The following is a 19,188-nucleotide window of genomic DNA, read 5'->3' on the forward strand; positions in this document are numbered from 1 at the left end:
CGTGCATCCGGAGCCCATCAGGCTTATCACTGAGTTTATTGTAGTCCTTCGCTGTAGTCTGAGATGCTACATATTGGTTAATTTTCTCTTGTAGCTCATTCTTTTCCTTGGTCAGTTTATCCAGCAGCATCATTTTCTTTGTCTTTTTCCCCACAAGTTGTCAAAACTTATATACAGAGTTACCAAATCCATTGCCTCCCGCAGTTGGTGAATTAAGATAATCAAATGCATTTGTCTCCTTAAGTGTGTAAAATAGCATGGGTCTTCAGTACTCTCTGAGCTCCCAGTAACCAGAGAGGCTTTGGTAATTGTGTTGGTAATTTGTATTTGGTAATTTGGCAAACACCTATTCCAGATCCTTAAAAACATCATCCTTATACTTCTGTTGCTGTAGAGCCACTCCTGGTACCAAAACCTGTGTTAGCCAGGGTTCTCTAGAGGAACAGAACTTGTAGAATGAATGAGTGAGTGTGTGTGTGTGTGTGTGTGTGTGTGTGTGAGAGAGAGAGAGAGAGAGAGAGAGAGAGAGAGAGAGAGAAAGAGATTTATTAGAATGGCTTATAGGCTGTGGTCCATCTACTCTTCACAATGACTGTCCACCAACCAGAAGGTCCAAGAATCCCGTAGCTGTTCAGTCCATGAGGCTGGATGTCTTCAGCTGGTCTTCAGTACATTCCAGAGTGCTGAAGAAGTAGGATCCAACTGCCAGCAAAGGAACGGACCTGACAGTGAGGTGAGAGCAGCCAGGCACAGTGAAGCTTCCATCTTCCATGTCCTTTATATGGTGTGACCCAGATTAAAGATGTGGGTCTTCCAACCGTGGAGATAAGAAGGAGAAATGAGTCTGCCAATTCAAACGATTTAATTAAGAAAAAAATGCCTCACAGGTATATGCCCAGCCATTGGGTTAGAGTTAATTCCAGATGCAGTCAAGGTGACAACCGTATAGTCATCACAAATTTGTCCCTTGTTGGGCTGGAGAGATGGTTCAGCCTTTAAAGGCTAGACTCACAACCAAAACTACAAGTCCACTCCTTGTCAGTTTGACACACAGTCACCTCCCCTATGTCATGCTTTATTTCCCAATGAACACAATAACCAGTGTTCCCAGAGTAACCCCCAACTTTTCAGGTGATCTGTGCATTGATAGAACACGCGCACATGCATACACACACCCTTTATTATGAGATTAAATTAAATTTCTGCATTTTTCTTCCTAGGACACAAGGATAATAAAGCAGAGGTGACATAAAATAGGAGAGGATGCATCATGTCTTCATGAGTGTCTGATTCCTAGAATGTCCCCTGCTGCCTAAGTGCACTGGTTAGCTGGGCGTCTCTCCAGGACAGCATGTTCCTACTGGGCGTTCCATCTGTATGAAGGGCAGAGTTACACAACACTCCAGCCCCATTAAGAAAGATTCACAGGTCTTGGATCAGACTGCATCCTGAACACCTCCCCAGTCAGGTCCCAAAGCAACACCAGAGACACATCTCCCTGTAGCGTTTCTGGTCCAGAATGTTCAGGTTGCTGAGGCCACCCTGACAACAGGGAATGCCTATTTTTAAATTCTCACCATACCTATTGATCTGTGTTCATTTTGGTAAAAAGAATTACATTGCATTTTCAAAATCAGCATCATCAGTCTTCTTACCACTCGTGTTTATCAGCTGTTATTCCCATCAACAGATCCCTTGTACAGACAATAATTCACTCCTGGGTCTTTAGCACAAGCTGCTGACCCGCCTTGCCTTGGGGAGAAATTGTCCTCTGGCTTTCTTGCTGGCAGCTTCCAAAGTAATTTTAATCTCTGCAGCTAAACTGAAAGAACCTATCATGAAAATTCATGGAACTTATTGAAATCAAAATAAGTACCTATACAGTCCTCAAGAAATGGAGCTTGGATGAGAATCTAAATAAATTCTTTTGTTCAATAAAACGTTATTCAGCTACCAGATGTGAGCCAGGCTCTGTTTAAGTGCCAGTGGTGAATAGGGTTGACCTGAACAGATCCTTCTGACATAGAGAGCGGACATGGTATCGAAAGTAAGACAGTCCAGAAAACACAGGAGAAGCCAAGCCTGTTGCCTCAAGCCAGCGGTCCTGACTACTCATAGGCTGAGACAGGAAGATCATGATTTCAGAGTCTGCCTGGGCTACAAAGTGAGTTCTAGGCCAGCTTAAAACGGTTAAACTTTGTCCCAAAATCAAAGTATAAAAATATAAAATGAGCCGGGCGTGGTGGCGCACGCCTTTAATCCCAGCGCTCGGGAGGCAGGGGCAGGCAGATTACTGAGTTCAAGGCCAGCCTGGTCTACAAAGTGAGTTCCAGGACAACCAGGGCTACACAGAGAAACCCTGTCTCGAAAAACAAAAAAACAAAACAAACAAACAAACAAAAAAATATATTATATATATATATATATATATATATATATATACACACACACACACATACATACACATACATACAAAATGAAAATAGATACAAAGGGGCTGAGGATGTAGTTCAATGGCAGGTGCTTGCCTGGCATTTGTAGCTCTGGATTCAGTCACCAGTACCAAAAGAAATAGGAAAGAGAGACCGTGGTGTTATCGGAATCCAGTGGCTAGGTTAAACAGGAGGCTGATGAGTGGGCGTGGTGCACCTGTAGATGTGGGTGTCCAAGGAGGTGACCTAAAAACCAGGAGGATGAGAGGAGGCCACTTGCTGATCTGTAGCAGTGTTGGTGCAAAAAGACGGAATGTGGGTGTTGAGAGGCCTCTGTGGCTGGCATAACGGGAAAAGTGTGATTGAAGGTGACCTGTGATCCTGTATCCTTCCCATCTCGGCCCAGAAAAAGGCTTTGACTCAGATAGCTGTATCAGTTGACTTCTTGGGCCTTCAGTTCCCCATAGGTGCTTGTTGGCTGTGGTGAGCAGGTGTGGCCTAGATTTTCTGTCCTGACGACAGGGCCAGCCAATTCATCCTTCTCGTTGCTGAGGGTGACTCATGTGCTAGACAGGCGTCCAGTGTTTGTTCCTGTTGTGTGCTTCTGCAAAGGCCCCTCTTGGAAGGTAGCTTCTGTGTCACTGTTTTCTATATCACCTGAACGCTGCTGTTCAGATACTGTGTGTGTGATGTAAACTGTCATGAGTCACTGTCTCTTATGACAGGAGGTGTCAGTAGTTGGTTGAATTGCCTCCCGGTTTAATCACGAGACAAAACGGACGGTTTAGAGATAAGGAGGCTACCTTGCAGCCTATTGCAATTACCAACTAGATTTCAGGGGAAACTCACCTAAATGCTGCTTACAACAAATCTACCTGAAACATTAAGTTGAAAGAGATTGAAAAGACATTTTATAAAAATGCTACCCAAAAATGTGACTAGCCATGGTGGGCGTACTTGTGATCTCGGCACTTGAGAGGCTGAGATGGGAAGAGAGTCAAGGCCAGCCTTGGCTCTCCAGCAAGATATCTCACAAAAAGAAAGCTGTGTACCTTAAATTTTATATATCTCCTGTATGTATGCACTTCCTAAAAGGTGTATTTTAATTCAGAAGGTTGGAGAAGATGGGAGCTGTTTGAGGTCCTATACATTGTTGTAAGAACTCACTCCAAGTGTGAGCACCGGCTGGGGAGGGGCAGCGAAGCCCGTCAGCTCAGGAATACAGATCCTGAAGGCCTTAGGTAGTAGGCTTGACGAAAGGGCTCTGTCCATTTTCTTCATTCTTCAGGAGTGCAGTTAATGAGGAGGCCACTTGTCCTGGAGCTCTTTCTGAGTTCTGTGAACCATGTTTTTAATGTTAGCTCCTGGCTTTTTACCTGCAGAGAGACTTCACCCTTCCCAGGGTTCCTTGTACCATGGGGCAAATTTGAATTCCCACCAACAGAGGCCTCCACACCATTCTTTCTCTCATGTCCATAGCTAATTCTGTTAGCTGAAGGTTTAAAAACAAACAAACAAACAAAAACCCCAGCTAGAATCTTCTTTCTTCTCCTCAGCTTCCTGTGGCAGCATGTGATGTGCTGTCCTTTGGCCCAGGGTATCTAATGGGTCTCCTTGCTCCACATCACCCTCTTTAGGCTGCTGTCAGCACAGCAGCAGAGTGAAGCTGCTACGTGAACTTCAGTTTAGCATCCATCCATTACCACAGGCAAAAGAGAGAAGCCCTTGCCGCGCCTCACTGTGAAGTCTGTTTGACTCCCCTGCACCTTCCTCAGTTAGATATCCTAGAACTCTTCACAAACAGATCACACCCGCCCCCAGACTCTTGGCAGAGTTCAGCTCACACCACTGATGTGCTCTGGAGCTCAGCCGCCCTTCTGTGTAAAGAAGGCAACGACTTTTGCCGTTTCACTTCTCCTGAGTGGGCTATCTTACACAAAAGTTCATATGTCTATGTGCATACTTATATGTGTGTTAATTTACTAAGATGATTTGTTAGTACTTATTTCATACATTGGCGTTGGTACTTATGGATATATACCTTGGACTTCACAGAATGCAGTGTAAAAGTGCATGAGTTGTTAGGTCTTTGTAGATTCACCAAGTTGAACCCCTGGAGTATGTTTTCTCTCCAGCTTTTTAAGCAGAGGACATTGGGCCTATTGAAAAGCCTCACCTTGTCTTCCAATTACTATCTTTCTACATGATTAAGTTTCTCTGGCTGCCGTAACTCAGTACACACACTGGGTGACTTAAATGATAGACATTTATTTTCTTTCAGTTCTGGGAAGGTCAGGTCCAAAAAGAAAGGGCTAGTCAGCAGGTGTTTCCTCCTCAGAAAAGAACAGGCCCCCAAGAGACAACAGCCAGACAGTACAAAACAAGATAGAATAAAACAAGGCAAAAGCTTGTATATCAAGGCTGGACACGGCAACCCATTAAGAGAAAAAGAGTCTCAAGGGCAGGCAAAAGAGTCAGAGACACACCCACTTCCACTGTTCAGCATCCCACAAAACTACCAAGCTATCAGTCATAACAGACACGCAGAGGACCTGGTGCAGACCCACGTAGGCCCTGTGCTTGCCGCTTCAGTCTGTGTGAGCCCATGTGAGCCCTGCTTAGGTGATTCAGTGAGCTGTGTTCTTCTGAACACGTGTGTCCTCCATCCCCTCCAACTCAATCTTTCCACCCCCTCTTTTGTGGGGTTCCCCAGTCTCCCAATGGGAGGGACCCAATGGAGACCTCCAGTTTAGAATCTCCATATTATGTCTGGCTGTGAGTCTCTACACTAACTCCCATTTGCTGCTAGAGGACGCCTCTCTGATGATGACTGGACACTGGACAAGGCATTGATCTATAAGTGTAGCAGAACACTAGAAATCATTTCATTGATTTCTTGTTGTTGTTCTACCATAGGTGTCTGAGCTCTCCAGTCTCTAGTTCCTAGCCATCTAGGCAGTGTAGGGCATGGGCTTCCTCTCATGGCCTGGGCCTCAAGTCAAACTAGACATTGGTTGGCCACGCCCACAGATTCTGTGCTACCATTGCACCAGTGCATCTCGTAGGCAGTATAGGTTGTAGGTCAAAGATTTTGTGTCTGGGATGGTGTCCAGGTTTCTTTTTCCATATCCTGCAGACTACCTCCCCATACCAAAGAGAGTAGAACATAGGGGTAAAGACTGTGGAGGCCCCAGCTTGACCTCTCCATTCACTGAGCTGTGTGGATGCTGTCCTCAGAAACGGGGCTCCAATGTCCGTTTCAGAGAGCGACCCTCTACCCTAGCATCAGCCTGAGTTGATTAGGGATCTCTGTGGGACCCCTCAGCTAAAATCTCAACCGAATGCCACATGATCCCAGCACTGGCAGCCTTGTCTGCTACAGAAGATGACCATGTCAGACTGCGTATCCGTCTTCACTAGGAGCCTCACAGATTCCAGGAAGCTTCCACTGAACTAGATTGCCACCCCGCCATGCCCCTCCAACTCCAGCTGTCTCCCCACACTCTCTCCCTTCACCCCCAGTTCCCACCACCTGATCTGTTTTTGTCACTCACAAAATCTGTTCTATTTCTCCTTTGCTTCCCCTCGAGAGCCCTCCTCTTTGCCTAGCCTCTCTGGGTCTGTGGATTGTAGCTTGATTATCATTTACTTAACAGCTAATGTCCACTCGTAAGTAAATAGAAACTAGTTGTTTTTATAGGTCTGGCTTACCTCGCTCAGGATAATTTTTTTTTCTAGTTTCATCCATTTGCCTGCAAATGTCATGATGTCTGTGGTTTTAACAGCTGAGTAATACTCCACTGTGTAAATGTACCACATTTTCTTTATCCATTCTTTTGCTGGGCAACATCTAAGTTGTATCCAGTTACTGGCTATTTTGAACTAAGTTGCCATGAATATAGTTGAGCAAGTGTCTTTGTGGCAGGATGGAGCATCTTGTGGGTGTGTGCCCAAGAGTGATATAGCTGGGTTTGGGACTTGAGGTAGATCAAATCCCAGTTTTCTGAGGAACCAGTGGATAGCTGCTACTTTTTCTTGCTGTTGTTGTTTGGTGTTTGTTTGTTTCTTGAAACAAGGTTTCTCTGTGTAGCCCTGGCTGTCCTTGAACTCGTTCTATAGACCAGGCTGGCTTTGAACTCACAGAGATCTGCCTGCCTCTGCCTCCTGAGTAAGTGCTGGGATTAAAGGCGTGTGCCACCATGCCCGGCTGGATTCCTCTTTTTAAAAAACACTAAACATATTGGGTTAGGATACACCCACAGGACCTCATTTTACCTCAGTCACTTCTTCAAAAGCAGTCTCTGCAAGCAGTCACCAGGGATTCACCCCATGGTCCCGCAGTTGTTCCCTTTATCTATACATCACGTTGATAAAATGGTATAACAGTAGTAGATTTATTATATAATGACCTAACTTGTGTCTGGTTATACTATAATTATATCGTTTTATGTAATCCATTTACTATATATATTAAATACACACCATTTGAAGGGAAGTTATAGCCTCTCTGCTACCTAAGTGTCCATCTTGTAGGAATCTTCTCCTTTTCCAGTATCTGATGTCCTTAGTAATGATGAAGACAGAGCCAAGCATCCTTTAACCCCAACACTAGGGAGTCAGGCAGACAGATCACCATGTTTGAGGCCAGCCTGGCCTACAGAGTGAGTTCTAAGACAGCCAGGGCTACGCAGAGAAACCCTGTCTTGAAAAACAATAATGGTGGTAGAAGTCAGGATGGTGAGGGCAGAACTGAGAAGCACAAAGTGACTGTGTCCCAGCTGAAGTCTCTTTTGAGCCTCTACCCCTCAGTGGCACTTGGTGTTTCCAGGACAAACTCTGTTCTCCAGGGCCATTCAGGCCCCAGGGCCTCTTGGGCTTCAGCTCAAGATTCCATGGCATTGTTGAGGTTTGGGTATACCATGTGTGGAGGACACAACGCTCTTCCTTACAGTCCCACCAGCTTTTCAGTCTCTTCAGTGCCAGCATGACTGGGAGCACAAGGCTTGTCATGCCAATGCTTGTACAGCAGCCTTGGCCTGCCAGGTGTAGGCTGCTGCATTTATTCGGAGCAGGGCTCACTAACTTGCGTTCTGTTTTCGCAAACCCTCCTCCTGCTGCTGCTCAGTCTCTGGCGGCTTGGGGCTTCTCCAGAAGTCGGTGCTCTCCTGCTGCCCGTTCTGGTCAGGGGTCTTTCATGCCTTAAGTCAGTCTGATTCTTTCTTAGCACTTTGGTGTAGTAAATCTCACACAAGCCTCACTTCCGATGTTTGTTTTAGTTGCGCAATGTTGATAAGAGTTTCAGGGGCACCTGGAGCCAAAACGCTTTCTTTCCCTGTTGCAGACAGCGTGCTGAGCTAGACAGCTTGGACAAAGGCACACACCTTTGCCCTGGGAGTCCCTTGCCAGCCAAGGTTGAGCGGGTTGTTGCTGCCCCTTCCTGGAGCTGTGAGCACAGCCAGCATCTCCTCTTGTGCCTCCGCCTGGGAAATTCAGCCTCCGCTCAGTCCTCGGGGCTGCTGGGCTAAGCCTGCTCGGCTTAGATTCTCCTGGGTCCCTCTGCCCTGCAGGACTCATGGCAGGCCCTCTGACCCAGCACTCAGGAGCCCCCGCATGAGGCCCGTGTTCAATGTGTTACCCTCTTACCTGCTGTATCTCCAGCAGGCTTTTTGTCTTTATACACTGTAATGAAGCAAATTAAATTATTCTAAACACTCTGCTATGCTCTGTGACTGTACGTGTGAGCTTCAAAGCTGTGACTGCTCTGTGTCTTTGAGCAAGCTCTCCCTCAACCTTGAGGACCTGGCTTGCTCACTTCCATTAGGGAAGCCTGTCCTGACTCCTGCGTCCAGCCTCAGAGCTGTCTCTTCTGCAGAGCTTCCCGTCCTGCACTGTACGACTCTCCCATTTCCTAGGGGGCTGACTTTACATTTGTATCCCCGGTGTCTGGCTTGGAGTACAGTAAGCCTCAGGGTGAGTGGGTGTGTTGTCCTAGAACATATGCTAGAGCTGGAAGCAACTACATTGTCCCTCGGTGCTTCTAGTCATCACCTAAATGAGCTCTGTCACCAGGGGAAGATGCAGGTTTGCACACACTGTGAGAAGGCGTGGTTCAGGAAGGAGTATCTAGTTCTGAAGCGTCCTTGCCGACAGACCGCAGTGCAGGCTCTCTGTAATCTTCACTGAGCAAAATATGCTGCCACACTACGTGTTTTAACTTAGCAATGTAAATAACAGTGGTAACACACCTTGGATATGGACTTTGTGTTGCTGTTGGTTTGAGAAACTCCCAATGTCTGTTTGTTCTTTCAGTTAAACGCTTCAGAGAACCAAAGCATGAAAGACGGCCGTGGAGGATATGGTACGTACCAAAGTGCCGGCTCACCCCGAGAAAGCACTTGCCAAGGTGTCAGAGTTTGCTCTAGGGACTGATGGTGGAGTATTGGGATAGGTAGAACTTGGAACAGGAGAAATTACATACCGAATAAAGTAGTGGGATCCCTCAGTTGAGTTAATACGAATGCTGTATAATATGAAAATAGTTCTGTTTTTTTGTTTTGCTTTGTTTTTTGTTTTCAAAAACTTTTGATTCCTACATTTATTTATAATGCTGCTCTCAGTGCTGGAAGATGGAAGACGATGTGAACGGAGCAGCCTCTGCTGTGAGCTTCTCCATCTTGACTGTTACGAGATTATGCCTGTATGTGTAATCAAATACAAGTTTATTTGGAAATTAGTCATATTTCAGAGATTCTTATCACACCCCTCACCAGATGTGACTCAAAACTTAAGGAAACAGTGTTTACATCCCCTGGATTATCATAAAGCATGCAGATGAGTGAATGGCTAGATGAAGCCGTTTGTTCAGTGAGCTGGGATGTTCCAATTCCTGAGCCCAGTTCTGTGAGCATGGGTCTTATGTCCACCATCCTCTCTGTGAATGAATTCATTTGCTCACTGGTTCCAGAACACTCCAGGACTGTGTTTTAAGGCTCATGAGGCCTATGGGTTGTTAATGTAGTCCGTAGCCCTTCTCCTCTCCCTGGAGTATGGTGGGGCTTATTTACTCATGGCTCAGTCTTTCAGTGGCCTGCCCCACCCTAAAGCTCTCTAGGAACTACAGACACCTTTTTAGAACAAACTATACTCCTATCACCCAGGACAGTCCAAAGGATTAGACCTCTCTCTGTGAGGGAGCCTGGAACGACAACAACAACAAAAAGATATTCCTCACACCCCTGGCACTTGGGACATTACAGGGGGTTGGACTTTGGGTCTGGGGCAGAGATCAAGTGTTTAATGTAGATACATGAATATCAAGCATACTCACTTTGTGTAGGATGACCCTGCAGTAGCAGTTGTATGTTCATTATGTAGTAGTAAAGCTTCAGAAATAGATTCCAAGGATAAAATTCCCAAACAGTAAGTCATTTGGAAGGAGACAGGCAGGCCTCTGGTAGCAGTGTGGGCTACAGTAAGCTTACTCCTGCCCTAATGAGACTTCCACTCCCCTTCAGTAGCGACGCCATCATCATGTCAATAAAAGTGCTTTATAATTGTCCCATGCACTCACTGATTGCTAAGGACGTTCCTCCTGTATGTTGAGAATTCCTACTTGTACTCGCCTGTCACTGAGTCTCCCGAATCTGGGCATTTAGTCCTGCTGTCACGGTTAGTAAGGAACACCGAGAACACCTAGGTCTAGGCCCTCTGTGTGTTTTGCGTGGTATCCTTTGGTGTCTCCTGGCCTCTGGGTGTAGGGATGGTTATGAGGCTTGGCCACAGACTTGGTCTGTTTTCCCTAAGGTGGTTGCTGCTCTCCTGTCCGGTTGGTAACACTTGCTGGTTCTGTTTTATGCAGGTTTTTAGACACTTCCAAACAAGCCATAGGGATGCTCTTCATCCACTTTGCAAATGTGTACCTAGCAGATCTCACTGAAGAGGACCCTTGTTCACTGTGAGTGGCTTGTATTTGAACTTAACCTCCATTGAAGATATGGACTGGCCTTCTCTTCCCTTGCCAGCACAGCTCTCTAGCTTGGGGGAGGTACCCATCCTTTCTCCTCTCTCTAGTTTCATCCTGTATGTGCCTTCATGAGTTTGTACACTCCACTTTTGGTTGGTTCTCAGGACTTTGACAGTTACCTTGTGTGTTGGCTTTCTGTTCATCAGTCTAAGTTCAGTCCTTTGTCTTTCTAGTGCCCAAGTTCACAGCAGCCCCTCATCAGGAAAGGATAACACTCAAGAACGGCTGTGTGCTAGATGCAGAGCACACGGGTGTTTCCTGTGCTATGAGATGTTCAAAGTTATCGTTGGGCATCACTGGCCTCTCTGACACACAGAGCATCCATCTGTCAGTGTGGACTGCCTTCCACATGAGGTGCAGAGCAATGTGTCTGCTACCTTATCCATGCCCTAAAACACTTTACATCTTACTGGAGGAGGAATAGTCATTCCCCTAGCAGACAGAGTGGCAGAGGTTTCACTCCAATTCCAACTCTTACTTCCCTTTTCCAACTTCAAGTGGGAGGTACCAGAAGGCTATAGTACCTAAAGTTCACACAGTGCAGACATGGTGAAGCTGGACATAGACCAGTCTGTGTACTCTGTACACATCAGTACCCCCATGATGCTCTAATGCCTAAATGAATCCTCTGTGTTAAATGCAGAGTCAAATTTGGTCTTGGCTTCCAAGGGCAGCACACAGTAGGCTCAGGAAGTATTTGACAAGTATATAAGTGAATGCAAGACTGGATATACCCATTGTCCTTGTTATCTTTCAGGCTTCATCTCAGATGTGAACCTGCAGGTGTGAATATCCTTCTACACCAATTAGAGATAGTGTCAGAGCAGGACCCTCCTGCCAGAATGGAAACTGCTTTGGAAGCTGGGACTATTCTTTCTGATTCTGGTCTGAGAGTGACCCCTTGTGTCTTTAAGGAGGAAGAGCAAGCTGCCTGCCTCCCTCTCAGTGCTCTGGGTTCTGGGGACCAAGCACAGTATGCTGGCCCCGTGTTGCAGTATTATGCACATCACAAAGCCCAGACGGGGGCAGAGGTCTGCTGGTCTACATAAAGTGTCTCAGCCTTAGCAACTTGGAAGCTCCTTGAAGCCAAGTCTTGCACGGTCCTTGAGCTTATCCACAGGGAGTTCAAAGCCCTTTAGTATCACAGGGTCATTATCTGCTCCATGGCCTCACTTTCATCTTAGTCTGCCTCAGTAACTGGAGCCTGTGTCCAGTGGTGCTCAGCTGGATCTACGCAGAAGGAGGCTAGGTAAACAAGGGGCTTTACCTTGGTGAAAACAAGGTTATATCTCAGGAAAGTGGAAGCCAACCTTATAAGAATGGTCACTATTGGCATGCCTCCCCATGTTCCCTTCTCCAATCCTCTGGCCTTTTCTTGGGGCAGCAGAACTCTCTCATTGAAGTATAAAAGTCACATCTGGGACTATAGCTCTGATAGAACATTTGCCTAGCGCGCGCACACACATACACACAGTGCTAGGTTCCATCACTAAAAATAAAAAAATAAAAATACTGTTTGCACACGTGGTTACAGACAGGGCTGAACATGCAGCTGTGCGACCCTGCCTGATTTGCCTAAGAAGTCTCAGAAACCATTTTCCTTGAATGCCCTAGGAAAGTGGCACAGTTACACCACCTCCCTGGCCTGGAAACACCGGGATGAACAGAACCACTCGATGGACTTATTGTTGTCGATGGGGGTTTGTTCTCCTCGGTTCCCTTAGCTACTTCCAGGTGTGCTGTCTTCTGCTGAATCTTGGCCTTGGCACATACACTTGAAGTTTATAAAGCTTCTTTGTCCTTCTCTTTCCTGTTCTTCAAGTTTTTGATATTAGCACCTTTTCAGACTCCTGGAAATGGAAGCCACCATTCTGTAGTCTCTTGCATGTTGGAGTACTACTCTCCCTCAGTAAAGCCAAACATAGGCTGGGTCTGTTAGCCTTCATCTGGGACCCTGGTAAGTGCCACAGTGAGGCCACAGCTTAGTGGCTTTATTCCCTGACCATGCTGGTATGGCCTCTCTTTCTAGGTACCTCATCAACTTTCTTCTGGACGCCACTGTAGGCATGCTGCTCATTTATGTGGGCGTACGCGCCGTCGGTGTCTTGGTGGAGTGGCAGCAGTGGGAATCCCTGCGTTTTGGAGAATATGGTAATGTCCAGGGACACTGGGTAGGGCCTGCTGGGGACTCTGAAGTCAGGAGGATTTGGGCTGTTCACTGTCTTCTTGTGTGGACACAGAGAAGTTCACTTTAGGGCTTGAGACTCACTTTCCTAGGAGCTGGGAGCAAGTATTTCACTGCCAAGATCTCCATTGTGGGGGAAAAGAATTGCAGAAGCCAGGAGACAGCCCTTCCCCCAGAGGCACTTGGTCCCACATGCAGGACTGCAGGGCCACCTCGTCCTGCTGAGCTTCCCAAAGAGTTCATGTCCCCTGCCCACCACATCAGATAGATGGGAGCAGCTGTTGTTTGGGAAGGCTGTCCACAGTGAGGTGAAAGCCTGTCCCTCTTTCCACTACCATCCTGCGATTGTCCTGTCACCCGATTACTCTGCTAGAACGTTTGCCTAGTGAGGAGATCCTGGTGAGGAGCTACTCGTAAGGAGCAGTGTTAGGAGCTCACCACAAGAGGGCGCCAGGACAAGTGTGTACAATCTGGATCCACACTCCTTCCATGCCATGGCTCTGGGCCCAGAGACCTACTGTCTTCTAGGTGGTTGAAGACCTCTGAGAGAATGACAGTTTAAAAGGGCACATGATTGCTGGAGCTGGCTGGGGAGTGCCTTGGGTATTTCTAGAAATCTTAAGTAATTGTTTGTCTTCAGTGAGGGAGTATGAGTTCAGGGGAGGGCTTTTCTTAGCCTGTTACTTGATGCCAGTGAGTCAGTGACTTAAGATAGGGCCCAACATAGCATGTGCCTCAGGACTCAAGGGAAGGAGGCTTCTAAGATGTCCAAACCCATAGAGTTCTCAGCTTGCGGGACAGAAATGGCCACAGCACATGTGGACCAGTCTGACATCATTCTCATTTATAAAACAGGCAACTAGGAGTTAAGTGACGTACCTGGTCAGGACATGTTTGTGAGCTCTGTGTCCTCTGCATCAGGGGTCCTAAAAACTTCCAGGACCTCCACCAGCACTGCTTACCTGCACCTCAGCTATAGAGATCCCTGTGTGGAAGGCAGAGCTGTCAGATACACAGTAGCTGACACTGTATCGGTTGACTGAGAACAGGGGTCCGGTCTGGTCCCCTACACCACCAGTTCTCAAGCAAGTTTTATCTGCCTCCTCCCCAAGGATGGAAAGAAGGGAAAAAGGCAGTAGCTTTGTGTGAGCCCTGTCCTCTTGGCCCAACCCCTTAAACTAGTCACTGGTGTTGGGAACCAGAGTCCTCAAGTGTCTCCAGAGAAAACATCCCTTTGTCAAGGGCCACCCCAAGTCCTCATTCCCTGGACTGTCTCCCTGCTGCCTGCGGCATCGTAGTTGTTGGTTGTTGTTCTGCACTGCTGTAAGAAATCAACACAAGCTTAGTGACTTAAGACAACCCAAATGGATTTATCTGTGGTCCCTTCAAAAGTCCAACGCAGTTCTATTGGGTAAACACGAAGGCAGCATTAGGGCTGCGTCATTCTAGAAGTGATGCAGATGTTGTTCGGTTGCCTTGTCCAGCCTCTAGTTCTGTCTGGGTCCCTGGCTTATGATTCTCTCCCTCTGCCTTCAAAGCCAGCAGCCAAGTTCTCAAGGTATAACATTCTGACCTTCCACCTTGAAGTGGCCCTGTGCTTACCCTGAGTGCGTCTGGACACTCCAGATGCTCCATTTAAAGTCTGAATAGAAACCCTAATTCCATTAACAGCCAGAATTCCCCTTGCCTGGGTCACAGTACATAGCATGGGTTCCAGAGATTGGGATGTGGACATCTTTGCAGGACCATTATTCTGCCTTCTACACTAGGAACTCCATGTAGGCCTCACAGCTCTCAGGGAAATAAAGAAGAAGGGGTTGCTCTCAAGATAGCATGTTGGGTTCCTAGGAGAAGTCATGGGACTTGAAACATAAGCACTGTTGTTTGGTTTGAGGGGTGAACGGTTTTTGAGTCACAGGTGAGATCTGTAGTCTGATGACCAAGTTTCTCTTGCCCTGAAGACAGGATAGTGTTCAGTGGCACAGTATATCATAGGCTTTCCTGCCGGCTCATCCACGTGCTCCCTTCCAGAGGCTTCTCAGCACACACGTGTTCCTTCCTTTTGGCCCCTATTCCCATAACAGCCTGCGAGAATAATTTACCGGAACAAACCATGTCCCTGAGGTTGCCCACTACATACAGTAGAAAACAGGGCACACTGGCATGCTTACTGACCGTATTTGTCCTCTAGACAGAACTTCAGGGAGCATTTGAAAGACTGTCAAGGGAACAGAAATAATCAAACAAACTGTCACATGTCCACTCAGTCCGCCTCCAGTGACCTGTGGCCTGGTACACCGAAAGCGAGGGTATATCAGCTAGACACGGGCACTTTTATCTCTCGTGGGTGGTTTTCAACATTTTTATTTTAGTATAAAACAACAACAGGCCGTGGAAGCTGCACTGTACAAACTGAGAAAGAAGAGGAAACTGATGTCTGTCTTCTCCGTTACTCACAGCCTCCGTTCTAGGCAATGGAGTGAGTGCACACTGAGCAAGTGAATGTCCTCACAACAGTGAACAAATGGTGTCCTTTGTCTGCTCTTTCCCAGATACCCCAGTCCTTCTCAGACACTTCCCAGTGGTACTTCCTAGATGGGGATCACTGTTCTTGCCTGGGAGTTGAGCAAGCAGTTTCCTCTCCTGTTCTCAGTAAGATCAGGTGGTTTACCAAAAGCATTGGGAAACTCCTGCTAGGCCTTGCCAGGAAGAGTGACTTCCAGGTGCTCCGCTGAGGCTTACATGCCCTGCCCTGGAGGTGGAGCAAAGGGTCAGGCCTTAGGTTAGGCACTCAGTGTGCTGCTGCATGCTTGCCGCCCTTCTCCTGCCATTGTCCAGAAGAGGAAGGGGCGTGTTCTGCTGGTGGTCCATTACAGCTGTGGAAAGGCATTCACCTGCCTCCACTGTGTTCGGCCTGCGGCCCCAGACAGGGATGCCGCCTACAGCATGGGTGCCTGGAGATGTCTCTCCGGACCAGGTCCTCTTCTCACGGCCTTCCTGAAATGTCACTTTGTTGCTGTTCTGGTCCGTGGAGTGCAGGTCACCCTGGCTGAGCTTTCAGGACAAGGCCCTGCCACCCTCTCCCACTCTGTGGAGGCCTGGCCTAAGATTCTGCGTGTCATTCGATCATTCTCTAGAGAGGCTGGTCCCACCCTTCAATGAGTCTGTTTCTGACGTACCCTAGAGGCACTGCAGGGTCCAGGTGGTCCCCATTTTGGACTGTTGGAGCCCTCCTGAGCACTTCTTAACCATACCCACTGACAGCCTGTGCTGTAGCCGCTGGCCTCAGGCCGTATCTGCCACATCCTGTCTTAAAGGCTTCGATCTCTTTCTCCTAGCCAAGGTGTTACATGGCCCCCCAAAATGAATTAGGTTGCTCCCAAATTTGTGTTTGGTTAATTCTATGAAAAAGCCCTGGGAACCATTAACTTGTGGTTCTTTTGCGTGAGTTTGTGGACTCTGAGGCTCTCTGGATCAGTCTGATGTACCCAGGGCTAAGAACCGCAGGGAGATTGGGGGATGGGGCGGCCGGAAGGAGGAAATGGACAAAGAAGTTGATTACTGCAGTTATAGGCACAGCGTCGGAGAAAAGGGGGTTAGCAGCAGTCGCTGGAAAAATCAACTGCAGATAAAATAGCACTCTTGCTTAACCCAGCTGCTGCTGCCAGTGGACAGAGCCAGCAGTGAGCGCTAAGTTTAGTTCCCCTTAACTCTATCCTAGAATTTTTTTTTTCCTAAGAAAAACATTCTGGTATGTCCAAATTAGGAATTCTGGCTTTATTCAGAGGGCTGCCTCTTTTAGAAATGAGGTGATTTGTAGAGCTTTAGAGACTCATAAAGTACCTTAGAGCCAGGGTTCTGGGATCCAGCTAGGGGCATGAGGGCTCGTAATGAGCTGCAAAGGGCTTGGGTGGTGGTGTTGTACTACTCAGATCCTGGTGTGTGTGGCTAAGCACCTGCCTGTCCCTGCAGGAGACCCTCTGCAGTGCGGGGCCTGGGTAGGACAGTGCGCCCTCTACATCGTGATCATGATCTTTGAAAAGTCCGTGGTCTTCATCGTCCTCCTCATACTCCAGTGGAAAAAGGTTTGCCTCCATCCCTGCTCCTGCGCTCTGTGCTAAGCCGAGTTAAACGACAGCCCCGTCATCCCCAGCCCTGGCATCCGCCCGGCCTGCTGGTTTCTGTTTTAGCTCCATGCGTGAGTCCTGGGTCTGGTCCGACGTAGCAGCTGATTATAAGAGCGTTAGTTTGTCATTCTTGTCCTTGGTGTTCGTGCACTTGGTGTAAACACACATCTTCTCTAGATGAAACCTGGGGATGTGTAAGCCTAATGGAGATCCAGCCCCCTCTGCTGTGTTGCTTGGTCTGCTCAGTCTGCAGACTTGGTAACTGTGAATGTGTCTCACTGGTAAATGTCCTTCACACTCGTGTCTGCTAGTTCAGCTGAAGCCACAAGCAGTTTCTGAGGTCTTTACTCTCCTACATGCTAATACCTGGGTAAGCCCATGGCCCTCGGGTCCACAGGGGAAGCTGCCCCAGAGCCAGTGGCCCAGAGCAGCTCTGACCCGTCCTTACCAACAGTCAGATCTAGGGTCTGTGCAGCCATGGGTGTGAGGGGCTGTTCCAGTGGCTCTTGGGAAGTGTCTGAGTCTCCTGTGTGCTGCCCCTGTGGTCTCCTCACTGTGTCTGTTTCTCTCTGCAGGTGGCCCTATTGAATCCAATTGAAAACCCCGACCTGAAGCTGGCCATCGTCATGCTGATAGTCCCCTTCTTTGTCAATGTCAGTGCCTTGTTGAGTGTCTTATCCTAGCTTGTACCCTGCCACTAAGGTTTCCTGTTCAACACTCTGAGTGTGACACAAAAGTCACCTTTACAGCCTCAGACAATCCTTTCTATCTGTGTAGCTAGTCCGTCCCCTAACCAGTATTGAACTTGGTAGGAGTCCTTCCTCAGAAATCAGGTATCCATTCTAGGGCCCCTATTTCAGGCAGAGGATCCTAGGAACTATGACTTGCCTTCCCTGATAGGCCACTTTGCTGAGAGATCCCAGCCTGTGGGTGAAGTGTGTGACTTCTAGAACAGGGTCAAAGCGTTCTCCAGGTATTTGCTATTGAGTATAGACCTCAGAGAAGCTCTTGAGCATAGTGGCCTCATGTGGAGAACCAGTGATGTAGAGCGCTAAAGGAATCGGGGGCTCCCTGAAGCAGCAGTGTCGCCACCTGTGAAGGACCCATGAGGCTCAAAACGGGCAGAGACTGGGGTTCTTGGCCCGAAACAGGCTGCCTGGTTTGTTTGTTTGTTGGGTGTTTTGGGTTTTTTTTTTTTTGGTTTTTGGGGTTTTTTTGTTTGTTTTTTGGTTTTGGGTTTGGTTTGGTTTGGTTTGGATTTTGGAGTCAGGGTCTCTCTACACAGCCCTGGCTGTCCTTGAACTCACTAGAGTAGACTATGCTGCCCTCAAACACAAATGAGTCTGTCTCTGCCTCCACAGTGCTGTGATGCAGGGTGTGCGTGCGGCACCATGCCTGCCTCTGGGCTGCCTGTCATTTAACCCAACAATAAACCCATAATTGACCACAGCAAGAATTACCCTGCTGTCCTCTGATCATAAAAGTACAGCAAGTGAAAGAGAGCCGCTGTTTCTCTTGGATGTTCTGGGAGACGTCAGGGCTGAGTGCGGCTTCTCTTTTGTCTGTGGAAGGGGTGGGTATGCAGCCTTCTGCTTGCTTTGTTCTGATTTATCCAGAGCGACCTACACCTTTCTCTTCCCACAGGCTTTCATGTTCTGGGTAGTGGACAATTTCCTCATGAGAAAGGGGAAGACGAAAGCTAAACTAGAAGAAAGAGGAGCCAACCAGGACTCAAGGAATGGGAGCAAGGTTCGCTACCGAAGGGCAGCATCCCATGAGGAGTCTGAGTCTGAGGTATGAGCCTGACTCTCCCCAAGGGCGTGGCCATTATACCTTGGGCTCTGGGGGTCTCTGCTCTTAAGTTTGTACCTGAATTCGCAGTGCCAGTCAGAGGGAAGGAAGAAGCTGAGCTAAAGAATAGCTCAGGTCGCTCAGAGCCTCATTAGCGTGAGCCCAACATCTGCTGTTACATGTGCTGTCTCAAGCCAAAAGGACGTAGTATGTAGATTTGCTATAGACCATTGCTGCGGCAGCGGTGGAGACAGCTAGGTAAGGTGAAATCTGCCTTACTCCAGGGGAGCGTTAAAGTACTTGGAGCCCTGTTCTTCATGAACAAGCAAGGGAAAAACTTATAAAATATAGGACTAGCTAAACCTCGCAGAGGTAACCTCGTCTCCCTCTCCCCGCTGGTGCCTGACATAAGGAAGGTGCATGAGGACAGATAGCACAGGGCTGGGAGTGTGTCCCTTGGGCAGCAGCATCCGTGACCTGGGCCTCAGTGTCTGCGGAAACTCCATAGTGCCAAGTGCTGGGCTGCCAGTGGGAGCTAGAGATGTGGCTGAGATTAGCCAGGCTTGTGGCACATGCACATGGCTTTACTCCTGCACTTGGAAAGTAAAGGCACTTAGATCTCTGTGAGTT

General features: G+C 47.9%; 1 protein-coding gene across 2 annotated transcripts in view; it reads left to right on the plus strand.

The window, feature by feature from the left end:
• The window catches only part of Stimate (STIM activating enhancer), a 51,636-nt gene that overhangs the window by 28,564 nt on the left and 3,884 nt on the right, over positions 1-19,188 (plus strand). The window contains exons 2-8 of one of the 2 annotated variants that reach the window (XM_030247992.1): positions 8,742-8,790; positions 9,050-9,129; positions 10,291-10,386; positions 12,485-12,606; positions 16,613-16,725; positions 17,343-17,420; positions 18,412-18,561. In XM_030247992.1, the coding sequence (XP_030103852.1) occupies positions 8,788-8,790; positions 9,050-9,129; positions 10,291-10,386; positions 12,485-12,606; positions 16,613-16,725; positions 17,343-17,420; positions 18,412-18,561 (642 nt within the window). In that variant the 5' untranslated portion in view covers positions 8,742-8,787. The remainder of the gene's footprint in view (positions 1-8,741; positions 8,791-9,049; positions 9,130-10,290; positions 10,387-12,484; positions 12,607-16,612; positions 16,726-17,342; positions 17,421-18,411; positions 18,562-19,188) is intronic. The other variant, NM_028839.4, reaches the window with a different exon arrangement.

Source organism: Mus musculus, chromosome 14, assembly GCF_000001635.26.
Source record: "Mus musculus strain C57BL/6J chromosome 14, GRCm38.p6 C57BL/6J".
NCBI lineage: Eukaryota > Metazoa > Chordata > Mammalia > Rodentia > Muridae > Mus > Mus musculus.